At 61.0% G+C, this 15,676-nt stretch overlaps 1 protein-coding gene across 1 annotated transcript in view; it reads left to right on the forward strand.

The window, feature by feature from the left end:
• Positions 1-790: 790 nt before the first annotated feature.
• Positions 791-15,676, forward strand: part of FBN3 (fibrillin 3) — a 52,590-nt gene continuing 37,704 nt past the window's right edge. Inside the window, exons 1-22 of the mRNA XM_045991463.1 lie at positions 791-936; positions 1,069-1,151; positions 1,672-1,770; positions 1,995-2,090; positions 2,347-2,442; positions 3,946-4,143; positions 4,249-4,374; positions 4,508-4,633; positions 7,650-7,802; positions 7,912-8,094; positions 8,404-8,547; positions 8,837-8,956; positions 9,057-9,182; positions 10,265-10,387; positions 10,504-10,779; positions 11,058-11,111; positions 12,539-12,664; positions 12,751-12,876; positions 13,903-14,022; positions 14,163-14,300; positions 14,435-14,485; positions 14,737-14,862. Of these exons, the coding sequence (XP_045847419.1) occupies positions 791-936; positions 1,069-1,151; positions 1,672-1,770; positions 1,995-2,090; positions 2,347-2,442; positions 3,946-4,143; positions 4,249-4,374; positions 4,508-4,633; positions 7,650-7,802; positions 7,912-8,094; positions 8,404-8,547; positions 8,837-8,956; positions 9,057-9,182; positions 10,265-10,387; positions 10,504-10,779; positions 11,058-11,111; positions 12,539-12,664; positions 12,751-12,876; positions 13,903-14,022; positions 14,163-14,300; positions 14,435-14,485; positions 14,737-14,862 (2,836 nt within the window). The remainder of the gene's footprint in view (positions 937-1,068; positions 1,152-1,671; positions 1,771-1,994; positions 2,091-2,346; positions 2,443-3,945; positions 4,144-4,248; positions 4,375-4,507; positions 4,634-7,649; positions 7,803-7,911; positions 8,095-8,403; positions 8,548-8,836; positions 8,957-9,056; positions 9,183-10,264; positions 10,388-10,503; positions 10,780-11,057; positions 11,112-12,538; positions 12,665-12,750; positions 12,877-13,902; positions 14,023-14,162; positions 14,301-14,434; positions 14,486-14,736; positions 14,863-15,676) is intronic.

The following is a 15,676-nucleotide window of genomic DNA, read 5'->3' on the forward strand; positions in this document are numbered from 1 at the left end:
GCCCCCCACTAACTGTGTGATGGCCTTACTTTGCTTATCCGCAAAGTGGGCACAAAAGCTACTCCTTCCCTGCTGGGTGGAGGGAGTGCCCTACGGAGAAGGTGCACCTGCCCCCTATCCCCTTACCCATCCCGTCCCCCTCTGCCCTCCCAGCCAGGATTCTGGGTTTCAACTCCATGCCTCCTGCCTTCTTTGGAACCAGTCTCCACCTCCTGGTGACTTCCCCTCCTCATTTCCCCTGGAATTCTGTCCTCTCCTCTCTCATCTGGACCCCTGCCCCAGCCTCCTCCACTGCATGCTTCCTCCCAGGTTCCTGCGAGCCTTTCCACGCTCCAAACCCCCGTTCTACTGTGTTCCTCTACTTTAAGCCCTTGAAGGGCTCTCCATCACCCTGGATCTACAGGTAGAAGCTCCACGACACCGTGCGCTCCCGCGACACCAGCCCACCTGTCCCTCTCGCCCTCGGCTCTCACTGTGCCCTTGGCCCCAGCACCTTTCTCTTGGCTAACTCCATCTCTGAGACATCACACCTCCTCCAAGAAGCCTGCCCTGACTGATTGTCCCCCTGCTTCTGGGTCAGGACGGGATGCCTCCCCGGGCTCCCCCACCTCGCACCCCCTCCTCCCCCCATTTCCCCTAGCCCTGCCGTCATCCCAGTACTCCTGGGTCTGGATAGTCTGTGGCCAAGGGCTTCTGCTGGGGTTGACTCTGTTTCCTCTCCGCAGCCTCTAAGGGACGACACGTCATGGTTCTGAAGGATCCGGCGAGGAGAGGGGCTGGTGCTTTCACCATGGCCTGGGGCCCCCTGCCTCGACTCTTGCTGGCCTGGACGGCCCTGTTGTGCTTGGTGGGGGTCCAGGGCCGTTGGGACAAGGCCTTGGAGTCTGCAGGTCCTGGACACGTGCGGAGGAGAGGCGGCCCAGGCGTCTTGCAGGGGTGCGTGATACCGGCCGTGCTGAGAGGGTGTGGGCTGGGCTGGGCTGGGTTGTCCTGTTGTGCAGGGGGAGCAAGGCCCAGGGGACATCCCACAGGGCCGGGTCTCACCAACCGTGCCACGCTCTCCCGAAGGCCCAATGTGTGCGGCTCCCGGTTCCATGCCTACTGCTGCCCCGGCTGGAGGACATCGCCAGGCGGGAACCAGTGTGTTGTTCGTGAGTGCAGGGGCCATCTGGAGGTGGGGGGGGATGCTCGGGCTGGGATGCTGGGGCAGCGCTCTGACCTGCTGGCAAGCCGAACCCCACTTCCAAGCGGACTTGGCCAGGGGCGTCAGGCTGAACCATGGGATTGGCCCTTGCCTGTCTTCAGGCTCCCAGGCCACCTGCCATGTTCCTGTCCTTTGCCTTACTACCTCCCTGTCTCTTTGCCTGCCTGTCTCCGCTCTCATTCTCTGTCCCTCCCCCATCTCTGTCTCTATCTCTCTGTCAGTCTGTACCTGCCACCTCGGGATTCTAGAATCTGACTCCGCCCCCAGGAGAGCCCTCGGGCCCAACACCACAGTCACCGACCCAGCATGTCCAGTTTCTGTCCTCGCCGCTCAGCACTTCTGGCCCAAAAAGCCCAGCTCCTGTTGGCTCCGGCAGACACCCAGAGCCTTGCCTGGGCACCGATGGGGTGGGGAGGGCACAGGAGTCAGGTCCTGGTCCTGACTGTCATGTGCCGTGCCCGTTCCAGCCGTCTGTAGGCATGCCTGCGGCGAGGGCTTCTGCTCCCGACCCAGCCTGTGTGCCTGTGCTGATGGCAAGCTGGCCCCCAGCTGCGGGGTGACCCGAGGTGAGCGGGGGAGAGGGGAAATGGCCCCCAGGGGACCCGAGGAGAAGGGTAGAGGCTTCCAGATGCCACTGAGGCAGCGGTGGTGGTGGGGGGGGGTTGCACAGGTTGGTTTTGCCGCAGGACTGAGAGGACCAGAGCTGGGCCAGGCAAGCCTAGCGCTGCGGCTGTTCACGGACCTCGTGGGGCTTGTCACTTTACTGTGTGTCCCTCCTCCCCGTCCTTAGGGTCAGGGTGCAGCGTGAGCTGCATGAATGGGGGCAGCTGCCGAGGGGAGTCCTGCCTCTGCCAGAGGGGCTACACCGGCACTGTGTGTGGGCAGCGTGAGTATCCCCCAGGAGCACCTGGGCCTGGGATCCCGGTGGGCGGTCTCTGATGTCACCCGCCCACTGCCCATGGGTCCTTTTTCTGTGACCAGAGTTTGGAGGGAGGTGCTCACCGTCACAGTCTTATTATTGGGTCTGGGCCCAATGGTGGGGACTCCTGGGTGAAAATGGGCTTTTCTGGGCCCCAGCTCCCTCTGCTGCGCTCCCTCTGCTGCTAGGGGACATCAGGCCACTGTCCCCTCTTTTTCCGCAGCTGTCTGTGACCATGGTTGCCACAACGGTGGCCGTTGCATCGGACCGAACCACTGCGCCTGTGTGTATGGCTTCATGGGGCCTCAGTGTGAGAGAGGTACCAAGCTGGGCATGGAGGGAGGGGCTTGGGTAGATGGAGGGGGGCTTCCTGGCAGCCTCTGAGAGGTAGCCAGGCCCTGGGAAGCTCCAGCTGGCCTCCTTTCTGTTGTCTCTGATGCTGTGAAGGGCAGAGAAACTGTTGCTCCGGAGAAGGGCGTCAAGGAGGGCTTCCCGGAGGAAGTGATAAGTCAGAGTTCATGAGAGGGGCCAGCCCCCTTTTATTGCAAACTCCCCCCCAATGTCAAAATCCTCAGTCATCAGTCAGTGTACTCCCACGGCTGAGGTGGGTGGGATTCCCTGTGGGGACCTTTGGCCAAACTCAAACTATGGAAGCAATGGTGTTTTGTGCTGGGGAGGTGGGAACAGCTGGACACCAACCCGGGCTGCCCCATGCGTGGGCCTGAAGCTAAGTGGGTGGTTGAGGTTCTTGCGGAAGATCCGGAAGGGCGACTCAGGGTGCAGAGAACTCACAGAGCCCATGGGAAGCTGGGAAGGAGAAAGCCAACAAGAGCGGGCAGCGTGGGACGTGCCCAGGCTGGGAGGCTGGTGGGGTTTCCGCTGTGAGGGTGGTCAGACCGCCCCATGCGGAGCCCAGGCCCGGGGATGTGGGTGGGGCTTGGGACCGACCCCAGCATTGGGAGGTGCTCCTGGGAGAGGACGCACATCGGTGGCCAAAGCCGAAGCCCGGGTGGAGAGGGTGTACCCATGAGTCAGAAGCCGGGGCTGGGAGGATGACCTCGGCACGAGGGGTGGGGTGCTTTTAGAAACTGGAATTTGGGCTGACTGAAGGGGGAGGGAGGATCAGTGGGGAGGGTGAGAGAGGGGAGGCCCAAGTGGGTGGTGGATGGTGAGGGCCCCCAGAGAGGCCAGAGCGAGGGGGAGTCCTGAGTTCTGGGTGAGTTAGGTGAGATTCTAGAATTGTTTTGGCTTCGGGGAGTCAGGACCATTGTGGATTTCTGTGCAGCTCCTCCTCCCCCTGGGTCTAGGGGGCTGGCTTTGGCTTCTCCTTCTGGGAGGGGCTTCCCTTGGTCCACTGCCAGCCCCTTGATTGGAACCATCTGGAGGTTGGAGCCAGGAAGCCACATCTGAGCCTGTGGCCTGAGGCGGGGGCACCAATGAGACCCGTTTGGCTGGGTTCAGGGTTCAGGGTTCAGGGGTGTAGTGTTGTGGGCCCAGCGCCTTGGGGCAGAGGCTGGGTTCCTCCTGGGGTCTGGGAGATTTGGCAGGGCAAGATACAAGCTCGTGGATGAGACAGGCTCTCCTGCTGTGTGTCTGTGGTCTCTGCCCAGGCCAGAAGGGAGTGGGGGGCTGGGGGAGCGGTCACATTCTCCCGATGTGCCCTGGGCTTTGCGAGCTTGGAGGTCCTGGCCTCCTTTTTGGAGGTTGGTTGGAGAAGGCTTTGGAGAGGAGGGGATTTGACGGGTGAATGGCTACAGGGATGGCGAGGCTCTGGGGTGCGAGGCAGCTGGAGGCCAGCTCCCCAAATCCATCTGTCTCGCAGACTACCGCACGGGCCCCTGCTTCGGTCAAGTGGGCCCCGAGGGCTGCCAGTACCGGCCCGCAGGTCTCGCGTGCACCAAGGCGCTCTGCTGTGCTACCGTGGGCCGTGCCTGGGGCATCCCCTGCGAGCTCTGCCCCGCGCAGCCGCACCCCTGCCGCCGGGGCTTCATCCCCAATATCCGCACAGGGGCCTGCCAAGGTAAGCGAGTCCGCGAGGACGGACGAAGGGGCGGGCAGCTGGAGCTGAGTGGGAGCCCTCGCGGCCTTGCTTCTTCCCTCCGACGGGCCCCTCATTCCCTTGCAGATGTGGACGAGTGCCAGGCTGTCTCGGGCCTGTGCCAGGGCGGCAGCTGCCTCAACACTGTGGGCTCCTTTGAGTGCCGCTGCCCGCCGGGACACCGGCTCAGTGAGAACAGTGCCAAGTGTGAAGGTGGGCCATGGGGAGGGCGATGGGAGGGGGCTGAGTGGTAACCTCCCCTGTGCTGGGGCTCCCTGGCAAGGAGGAGGAGAGGGGCGGGAGGGCTGCTGGTGGACCCTCTTCTGACGGGCGTCCGTCTACACAGATGTGGACGAGTGTCTCAGCGTGCCCGGCCTCTGCTCTGGGGGCGACTGCACCAACACCGGTGGGAGCTTCGTGTGCACCTGTCCCCGTGGGTTTGCCAGCAGCCTGGACGGCTCCCGCTGCCTGGGTGAGCGCGGGCCTGAGGGGCCTGGAGGGACAGAGGGCAGAGAGGAGAGGGGCCCTGTGCTCATCTGTCCTCACAACCCGCTGGCCTGGAGGCTCCTCCAGCCCTCGGTTTCCATCCTGTCTGGCATTCTGGCACCCTTCCCATCAGCCTCTGTGCTCTCTGGACCCCAGTCTGGCCCTCCGTCTCTGTGCACACTGTAGTTCTCTGGTCCTCTGTCTTGATCTCTTGGGCCCACCAGCCCACTGCCCCTCGCTTCCCGCCCTTGCCACGCCCACCTCCCCTCGGCCCCGCCCTCCGCCGCTTGGTCCCTTTGTGGCTCTGACTCTAAGGCCCTCCTGCCTCCCACCCTCCTGACCCTCCAGCCTCCCTCCATCTCTGTGTCCTTCTTCTGCCCATTGGTTTTTCTGGCTCCCTGCCTCTATTCCTCTTTTCACTCCCAGACACTGTTTTTTTAAAGATTTATTTATTTGAGGGGCACATGGGTGGCTCAGTGGGTTAAAGCCTCTGACTTTGGCTCAGGTCATGATCTCGGGGTCCTGGGATCAAGCCCCGCTTCAGGATCTCTGCTCAGCAGGGAGCCTGCTTCCCTTCCACTCTCTATGCCTGCCTGCCTCTCTACCTACTGTGATCTCTGTCTGTCAAATAAATAAATTAAAAAAAATTTATTTATTTGAGAGAGAGCATATGCTAGCCCAGGCTGAGGGGCACCCCAGAGAGGGAGAGAAGCAGACTCCCTGCTGAGTGTGAGCCCAAGGGGGTCTCCATCTCACAAGCTTGAGATCATGACCTGAACTGAAATCAAGAGTCTGACACTTAACCGACTGAGCCACCCAGGGGCCCCTCCCAGACACTTCCTATCTTCCCCCAACACCCTCTGTTTGAGATAGGAAACTGAGGCCCAGAGAGGGGAGGTTTGATTGAGCCAACTCAATAAGTTTAGAACAGATACATGCCTGTACCCATGCCCTACCCAGATGCCCCCCACTAGCCAGGATGAGGTCCTCTGGGCCATGCCTCCTCCTGGATGCTCACCCTCCTGTATTCCCCTACACCCCGCCCCAGTGGCGGGGGAGCCTGGGCTCTCACTCCCTGTCCTGCTGTTTGGATGAACTCATCAGTAGACTTTAGCCATTGTCAGTGGCTAATGGGCCAAGCCAGGATTATGGACCCTTGTGGCAGGGGATGGGCAGAGTTTAGAGAGGAGGGAAGGGGCTTGGCTGTTCCCCAGCATCACCAGGGCCCCTGGCTGGGCCTCCACCAGGCAGGGCTGGGAATATTGTGCTTGGAGTTCTGCCCGTGTGCTGTGGCCAACGTTAGACCTTCTATTCCTCCCCCCGTGGAGGCCGTCATCTCCAGCATGGAAGATACCCCTGGGCAAGTCCCCTGGAATAAGGGGTCCTCTCCCAGCTACTAAACAGTGGAGCTTAGACTTGAACCAAGGTCAGGCTGCCTCTGAACATGGGCTTAGGATTCAGTCCTGGGTTCCAACTGCTACCTGAGCTGCTCGCAAGCTCTGTGACCTCGGGCAAGTGTCTTAACCTCTCTGTGCCCCAACTTCTTCATCTGTCAGATGGGGACCACGGCAGTGCCTACCTCTTAAATACAATTTTGGAATGATTTGCCGGGGGGCTGGATATAGTCGACACTCAACGCATGTTCACAAAGGCAAAAGAACAGTGCTGCTGGGGTGCTCAGTGGGGCCTTGATCACAGCGGGTGCTTTAGAAGCTAAAGCAGCATCATCTTTGTTAAAATTCTTATGTTCTGTCTCTCTCCCCTACATGAGCGGCAGCTGCTTGGTCAGATCCCCTGGGGTTCTGGTATCCGAGTTCCTGTCCCCTCTCCCTCTTCAGTAGCGGTGTGACCTTGAATGAATCCCCCAGCCTGGGCAGGCCTTGTCCCATGGGGGCTCCCCTCCCCCATCAAGGGCATGGGATGGTGCTGGGAGTGCAAAGCCCCAACTCCTCCATGTGCGCCTGGGGGTCCCCATGGGTTGGGGCAGGGGAGGCAGAAATGTCTGCGTGTTGGTGCACCCGTGTGGCTCGGGTGGTTGAGCGTCCTACTCTAGATTTCTACTTGAGTGGTGGCCTCAGGGTCTTGAGATCAAAGCCTGAGCGGGCTCCATGCTGAGTGTCTAGCCTACTTGGGATTCTCGCTCTTCCTCGGCCCCTTCCCCTGCTTGTGTGTGTGCTGGGGTGCGTTCTATCTCTCTCTCTCTCTCTCTCAAAAAAAGAAATGTTTGCATGTTTTCTCAGCCTGGGGCAGGGCAGGGCATGGGGCTGCTGTCAGGGGCCCTCCCAGCTGGTGGAAGAAGCTTCACTGTGGGCCACTGGCCAAGATTTGTGCATTTTTAAGCTAAAAATACACTCTTTGAGCCTGAGAAATCTGATCACGGCATAACGCTGTTAGATTCCAGAGCAGAGTGGGATGGGAAAGGGTGTCCGTGGTTCTCCAGTCCGGGGAGCCTTTGCCTCAGTCCCCCTGAAGCTGCAGTCGTCAATCCAGCAGTCTGCGCCTGGGCACCTCCTCAAATTCATAGCCTCTTAGGTTTCCCCCAGATGCCCAGGACTGTCAGGTGCGGGCACATAGCCACAGATCCCCGTGTCCTCGCTGGAGCATCCAGCCTGACCTCCCGCCGGGGCAGCCCCCCAAACCCAGGGGTTTTTCTCAGTGTGCTTGAATGCCCGGGGTGACAGGGAGCTTATTACCAATGCCTGCTGTAGGTGTTGGAAGGCTTTTGCTTGGAATGAGCCCAGATCCATCTCCCGGGATAATTTGGAAATCTTCGTAATAAGGTTCTCATTCAGTGAGAATCGGCCACGCGCCAGATATGGGTGCTTCACATTTTTATCTTGGCAACACTCTTCCAAGGGGAGGTGAATGCTCTGAGCACCCCCGTTCCAGGGATGGGGAAACCGAGGCACAGAGCTGCAAGGAGTCCTTTCCTGCCAGCTGTGTTGGTGGAGCTGGGGTTTGAACCCAGGTCTGGTAACCGATCCTTCCCATCCCCATCGCAGACCACCGGCCCGGCACCTGCTTCTTCACGCTGATCGGAGGCCGCTGTGCTGGAGACCTTGCTGGCCGTTACACTCAGAGGCAGTGCTGCTGTGACAGGGGCAGGTGCTGGGCAACTGGCCCAGCCCCTGAGCCGTGTCCTCTGCGAGGCTCTGGTGAGTGGCCTGGGGTTGTCCCTGCCCTCCTCTGCCCCCAGACCTCCCTGCAGAGGATGGGCCCTGGGGCACGACAGAGGGCCTGACCTTAAACCCTGCTTCTTTGCAGATGAGTTCCAGCGACTGTGTGTGCAGGGGCTCCCACTGCTGCCCTCTTACCCTGGCCCCTTCCCTGGTCTTCCTGGCTTTGGGTCCAACGGTGTGGGTCCTGGCCTTGGGCAGGGTCGCCACAGCCCTCATGGCTCCAGTGGGCGTGGTGTTCCCAGCCTGGGCCTTGGCAATGTCCACATTGGTGAGGCCTGGGACTTGGGAAGAGGGATCCAAGACCTGAGGGAGTGGGTCCCGGCTTCAGAGGGCAGGTCGGCGCTTTGGGGGCTGAGGGTCCTGGCCTGGGCAGTAGAAGCGAAAGTACTGACAGCGGTCTGGGGTGGGCCTAGATTTGGGATCTGGGTCTCAAAGTCAGGATCTGGACCTTGTGTGAGGGTCTGAAGTTAGGGCACCCCACGCCAGGCCGATGTGGGCAGGGTTCCAGGCTCAGAGTGGGCGTCCCAACCCAGAGGCAAGGCCTCGACTCAGGTGCACCTGTTGTTCTCTCCCTCAGGCACAGCCACCTTGAACCGGACCATTGACATCTGCAGACACTTCACCAATCTGTGTCTCAACGGCCGCTGCCTGCCCACCCCTTCTAGCTACCGCTGCGAGTGTAACGCGGGCTACACGCAGGACGTTCGAGGGGAGTGCATCGGTGAGTCCCGGCTGGGTGGGCGGGGCCGCGCCTGCCGGTGGGCGGGGCCGCGCCTGCCGGTGGGCGGGGCCGCGCCTGCCGGTGGGCGGGGCCGCGCCTGCCGGTGGGCGGGGCCGCGCCTGCCGGTGGGCGGGGCCGCGCCTGCCGGTGGGCGGGGCCGCGCCTGCCGGTGGGCGGGGCCGCGCCTGCCGGTGGGCGGGGCCGCGCCTGCCGGTGGGCGGGGCCGCGCCTGCCGGTGGGCGGGGCCGCGCCTGCCGGTGGGCGGGGGCTCAGGGTCTTCTGCCGGCAGACGTGGACGAATGCACCAGCAACCCCTGCCACCACGGAGACTGCGTCAACACCCCCGGCTCCTACCACTGCCGGTGCCACGAGGGCTTCCAGGCGACGCCCGCCAAGCAGGCGTGCGTGGGTATGGCTGTCTACCGGAGAGCGGGGACGCCGGGGCTGCCGGGCGCAGATGTGCGGCCTGGGTCGGGGTCTCACCGCCTGCCGCCTTCCCCCCACCGCAGACGTGGACGAGTGCCTTGCGGGCAGCAGCCTCTGCCGCCAGGGCCGCTGCGTCAACACCGACGGCAGCTTCCGGTGTGTCTGCAATGCGGGCTTCGAGCTCGGCCCAGGCGGCAAGAGCTGTGTGGGTGAGTTGGGGATGGGCGGGCGGGTAGGGGGCCTGGGGGCCCCGGTGGCTCCCGTGAGGGCCACGTGCGCGTCTCCTCCGCCGCATCACCCACGTCCCTCCCGACGATGGAGCCTGTGCTCCCCCTTCGGAACCCAGACGACCTGCCTGAGATTCTGTCTTGCGCTTTGTTGCCTCCACTCACCCTTCAATCCTCCCCTCCCGAGTTCGGGTCATGAATCCCAGCAAGGGCTGTCCGACCCGGGGCCTAAGCGCGTCCTCGGACCTGTTGCGTGGCAGCGAGTCTGGCTGAGAGTATGGGGTCAGGACCTTGGTGGTGGTGGTGGTGGGGGGTGCCTGGGTCAGGCTCCCCGCGGGGCTCCCCGTCTTACACGGGGCAGCGTTGTGTCGACGCCTGCCCCTGTTGGTGGCCAAGTGACGTGCCCGTGTGTGGGTGGAGGGCCACATCTCACTTCTCCACTCCTCAGCTGAGGGACATCGGGGCTGCTTCCAATTTTCGCAATTACGGCGAATACTGTGGTGGACATCCACGCACAAATTTTCGTCGCATCTTTCATTCATATCTTTTCCTTTTCTGGTGCAATCTTTTTTGTGCAAAACTGATGCTTTGATATTTGTTCCTGCACCTACCACTTCCTTCCAGCTAGACCATGTTCTTGTCAGCTGTTTTCCTCTTTGCTTTGTTTTAAATCGAGGCGAGATAAACGCCGTCATTTAGAAGTGAACATTTCAGTGGCATTTAGTACATGCCCAGAGCCGTACGACCGCCCCCTCTTTACTTAACCGTGAACAAATATTTATGGAGCACCTACCTGGGCCAGGAGGGAGATGCAGGCTGGGGAGGCAGCCCAGTCGTGCCCCAGGGGAGCTGGCATTCCAGCAGACAGACTGATATCCAGGCAGACAGAATCACAGCCAAGCGACCAGCTGCCCAGTCAGGCCCCCAGCCTCCCTGGGTGGGGTCCTGAGGGCTCAGCGCTCGCTCTGCTGCGCCACATAGTCGTGAGTGGGAGGTGCTGGTCTGCAGGCAGGGCTGGCCCAGCGAGGGGCCGGGGTGGGATCCAGCCTCTCGGGTGTCCCTAGATCACAACGAGTGTGCCACGACCACCATGTGCACCAACGGAGTGTGCATCAATGAGGACGGCAGCTTCACGTGTCTCTGCAAACCCGGCTTCCTGCTGGCGCCCAGCGGCCGCTCCTGCGTGGGCGAGGCCAGGGGCTGGGTCGGAGGGGATGGGATGGAAGTGACGGTGACGGGCAGGGAGGGGAGAGATTGGGGGAGGACGTGATGCAGAGCCCCCGGGCCTCCCCCACCCCCACAGACATCGATGAGTGCCAGACTCCAGGCATCTGCGTGAACGGCCACTGCGCCAACACCGAGGGCTCCTTTCGCTGCCACTGCCTGGGGGGGCTGGCCGTGGGCGCGGACGGCCGCGTGTGCGTGGACACGCATGTGCGCAGCACCTGCTACGGAACCCTGGAGCAGGGCTCCTGTGCCCGCCCCTTCCCGGGTGCGGTCACCAAATCCGAGTGCTGCTGTGCTAGCCCAGACCACGGATTTGGGGAGCCCTGCCAGCCGTGTCCTGCCAAGAACTCTGGTGAGTGTCCTGCTGCCTGATCCTACCTGCCTTTTTCGTCCCTGTACACCTTCCAGTTCATCACCCTGGGGGTGGGAAGGGACAGAGGTCTTGCATGGGTTTGTGGGGGAGGACATCTCTCTTCCAGTGACTCTCCCCGAGTAGAGACCGCAGAAAATCACTCTCTCCATGGGGGGAGGCATCTTGGTCCCAGACTCTTGCGCGACACACATCCTTGGGAGTGGCTGCGGCTCAGCATTGACCACTGGCCCCTCTTCTTCCTGTCCCTGCCCCTCCAGCCGAGTTCCAGGCTCTGTGCAGCGGCGGTCTGGGCATCACCACTGATGGTAGAGGTGTGTGGGAGCGGGTGTTGGGTGAGGGCTGGGGGGCACCATGTCCGTTTGCTGTGTCTGTCCTAGCCAAGTACCATAGGCTGGGGGCTTCAGCAACAGAAATGTATTCTCCCGCAGCTCTGGAGGCTCAAAATCTGACATCAAGGTGTAGGCCACATCGTTTCCTTCTAAGGCTGTGAAGGGGGAGCCCTTCCTTGCTTCTCTTCCAGTTTCTGGTGGTCAATGACAATCTCTGGTGTTCCATGCCTTGTAGAAGTATCCCTCCATTTTCTGCCTTCATCTTTACGTGGGGCTCTCCCCGCGTGTGTGTCTGTGCAAATTTCTCCCTTTTGTAAGTAGACAATCATCATATTGGCACGGATTGGGAATCTACCCTCATGATCTCGTTTTAATAGGATTACCTCTATAGAGACCTGCTTTCCATGTGAGGCCAGGTGCTGAGGTCCTGGGGGCTAGGACTTTAATATATGAATTTGGGGAGGACACGATTCAGCCCACAGAGCTGGGGATGGTGGATGTGTAAAGCCGTGCTTTCTCCCACGCCTCCTTTCCCTCCTGAGCTGTGTTTTCTGGCCCACTCGCTCTGCAACCTCTGTGATTCTTTCGGCTGCCCCCACAATGGGATAGTCCCTACCCTGGGATCCCTGGCTGATCTCCTGTGGCCAGCAGGTATCAGCCCAAAGTGCTTGATCTGTAGAGTTGAAACTTGCAAGGAAAGGAAATTCCCCATTTGTGTGTCTCTGTGTTTGTTAGCTGAACACACACACACACACACACACACACGCAGAAACAAAAGGATTTAGGATACTGTTGATTTCTCACTGACTGCTGGGCCATCAGGGGAGAACAGACGTCTGGACCACCACACCGTCATCCAGTGAAAGGCACAGGTCCGGAGCCAGATGCCTGGGCTCAAATCCTGGCCCGGCTGTTGACAGATTGAGTAATGGGGGGAGGAAGTTACTTACCCTCTCTGCTTGGGTTTCCTTGTCTGCAAAGTGGGGATAGTAATAGGACCTGTTTCAGGGATGTCATGGGGGGTCCGGTGAGTTAATATGCACAAAATAATACACACTCTGTAATGTCAGCAATTACGATTGCTTTTATTTTTATCACGTTGCTGCTGTACAAATTTTCGTTCCATGGGTTCCAAACTGAGGACAAGCCTCCCTCCCTGCCCCCGCCCCCACCTCGCGGTCAAGCAGGTACATTTAGCAAGGTCTGGAGAAATGTCAGGAAGGGTACTGTTGGCATGGGCTGGGTAGAGGCCAAAGCATTCTCCAATGCACAGGATGGACCCCACAGCAAAGAATGGCCCCAGAGGTCCACAGAGTCGGAAAACCACGGGTTTAGAGGGAAACGGGGCGGGGGAGGCTTCTGGAGACTCCCGTGAGCCCGGCAGCTGCTCCGCCCTCTTCCTGCCGCAGACATCAACGAGTGCGCCCTGGACCCCAACGTCTGCGCCCACGGCGCGTGTGAGAACCTGCGGGGCAGCTACCGCTGCGTGTGCGGCCCGGGCTACGAGGCGGGCGCCGGCGGCAAGGAGTGCGTGGGTGAGCGCGCCCAGCAGAACGCGGGCAGGAGCGCGGGCCGCCCCCGCTGCACCCCCTCACCCCGCTCTCCCACCCCGACCCCGCAGACGTGGACGAGTGCGCTCGCAACAGCCTCCTGTGTGACAACGGCTGGTGCCGCAACAGCCCCGGCAGCTACAGCTGCTCCTGCCCCCGGGGCTTCAGCTTCAGACGGGACACGGAGACCTGCGAAGGTACCGGGTCCAAGCCTGCTGCCCGAGGCGCGTGCGCGCACACACGGGCGTGCACACGGACACCTGAGTGTGGTGTGTACACACAGACACATGCTGGAAGATGCGTGTCTACTCATTCGCACACACTCACAGGCAAATAGTCCCACTTGGTCTCACACAGTTATACACACGCTTGGGTGTCGTGCACTCGAACACTCAGACCCACATTTGCACACCCATTTACTCTCACACTTGACTCACTTGTACTCACAGCCACACACAGTCACACACTTATGCATGCATCCAGACCTTCACACGTTCACATGCGTGTGCATGCGACCAGGCACTCGTACTGGTACTGACTCAGAGTGTGTATTATTTTGTGCATATTAACTCACCGGTAATGCCCTATCCACCCCCATATCCACACTCGTAGACATGCCTACCCAGTCACGCACACTCCCTAAGAAACGTGTGTGCCCACGTTCTCACGCGTTCACATTAGGCTCACGCTTAGATGTGTGCTCACACACCTGTGCCCTTGTGTACGCACACACATGTAGACACACAGTGTCCAACCATGCACACACTTTGCAGCAAGGTCGTCGTTGCCCAGCATGTCCCCCGTGTGTCCCTCTGCAGACCCCGTTCCGTTCAGCCCTTGGAGCTGCCCGCTTCCCAGCCACATCCTGGCTTTGTCCTCTCTGGGCTTTCCTCCTGCCTCTCCCTCTCATCCTCTCATGTGTGTGACCCCCTTGAAGGTCACTGAGCTCCACTGTGTCTGTCCCTCCCTATTGGTCATGTGTGCGTGCTCACAGGACCCTGCGTGTCAGCGTGCCTGCATGGGTGTCCCGCACGGCTCAGTGCAAGCACTCGTGTGGGTATCTGCGTGTTCCATCCCTGGGCACCCTGCCTGCGCGCGCACGCCGTGTCCGGTCAGGTGCATGCATGGATGTGCGTGTGGTGGCCACTGAGGAGGAGGGGACCCTGGTCAGCTGGGGCTCCCCCTCCAAAAGCTCAGGACCCAGTGGGAGACTGTCCTTGCAGACATCAACGAGTGCCTGTCCAACCCATGTGTCAATGGTGTATGCCGGAACCTGGCCGGTTCCTATGCCTGCGAATGCGCCCCTGGCAGCCGGCTGGGGCCCTCCGGCACCGTGTGCCAAGGTGAGAGAGCCCCGAGTCCCATGGAGTAGCAGGGACCCTGCTGCCCAGCCCTGCATCCCATCCCAGGGGAGGGTAGGTCTCTGTGCGTCAGCGTGCAGGTGCGGGCTGGTGGGTGAACTGAGTCACCGCCTGCTCCGCAGACATCACCAGGGGCACTTGCTGGCTCCAGGTCCAGGAGGGCCGCTGTGAAGCGAACCTGCGTGGAGCCTCCCTGCGGTCTGAGTGCTGTGCCACCCTCGGCGCTGCCTGGGGGAGCCCCTGCGAACGCTGTGAGCCTGGTAATGCCCGGGGAGCCCCCCGCGTGAGCTCTGGGGAACCACCCAGGCATGGCCACTGCAGTTGCCCGTTGGGAGCACGGGGCTCTTGATGGAGAGAGTGACTCCTGTGCCCACTCTGATTCTCCCAACCACAGACCCTGCCTGTGCCCATGGCTTTGCCCGTACAGTGGGGCTCACCTGTGAAGGTAACTCCCAGCCCTTCCATAGTTCACTGCCCACCCCGACAGGTGCAAGTCATGGGGGCTGCCTGGGGTCCTAAAGTCTTGAGATCGAGACAGAATTTTCCCCTCCTCGGTACCCAGGTCTGGCCCTGAGATGCCCCAGTCCCCGAGGCAGGCCCTGTTCCTTCCCACCTCCCCAGGGATGACCTGGCCGTCTCGAGCCCCAGGGAAGCAGCTCCAGGCCTTGCCCCTCTTCCTGTTCTGTCCCTGCCCAGATGTCAACGAGTGCGAGGTCTTCCCCGGGGTCTGTCCCAACGGCCACTGCCTCAACACCGCCGGCTCCTTCCGCTGCGAGTGCCCCTACGGCTTGACGCTGGATGCCACGGGCCGGCTGTGCGTGGGTGAGTCCGTGCGGGGCCGCCTGCCCTCCCTCCCCTGTCCCCACCCCTGTGCTTGGAGACCCCTCCTGGGATCAGAAGGGATTTGGGGTGACCTCCGGGACCCTCTGCTCCCTGCTCATTTCTTGCTGACGTGTCTCAAAAGAGGGTCTTGTGTGTTTTGGGGGCTCACCCTTTCGCTTCGCTGCCCTTTAACAAGGCCCATGGCACCTGCTAAGGTCTTGTGATGTAGCGTCTGCAACTTTATTCATTCTTTCTCCTCACCGGAGGGTGTTGGCTCAGGGTGGATCTGCTCACCGGGCACCCCTAGCGTGCCCGGAATCTCCCTCAGCATCTGGGGCTCCAACATTCCTTCTGAATGGCTCCCCCTCAGGCGCAGAGATTGGAGCTATTTTCCCCCGGGTGAGGGTTTCTTGGCCAACATCTTGAGGTGGACATTTCTTGGCCAAAAACACATCGTAGGCAGCAGACAGGCTCTCTGCCTGCTGTCCGGTTTCCTCCTGCCGTTGGCTAGGAGCCTTCTTGTAGATGCCTTCTCAACTTTGCTTGCCTTCTGAGCTGAGTTTTAGGCAGGCAGAGGGTCTCCCACCCGCCTTGGTTAAATATAACCAAGGAAAGGAAATAACCGAGTAAAGAGGAAAAAAAGGTGCTGCATTTCAGGCCCCATGGGCTGAGTTCAGGACCAGGTGAACAGGGAGGCTGTGACTCGGGCCCCGTCCGCTCGGACGTGACCGTTAGCCCCAGACCCGGGCACTGGGTACAGGGGAGGATCCCTGTGCATGTCACAGGGTTGCCAGAAGTTCTCAAGGTTCTAGAA

This window comes from Meles meles, chromosome 20 (genome assembly GCF_922984935.1).
Source record: "Meles meles chromosome 20, mMelMel3.1 paternal haplotype, whole genome shotgun sequence".
Taxonomy (NCBI): Eukaryota; Metazoa; Chordata; class Mammalia; order Carnivora; family Mustelidae; genus Meles; species Meles meles.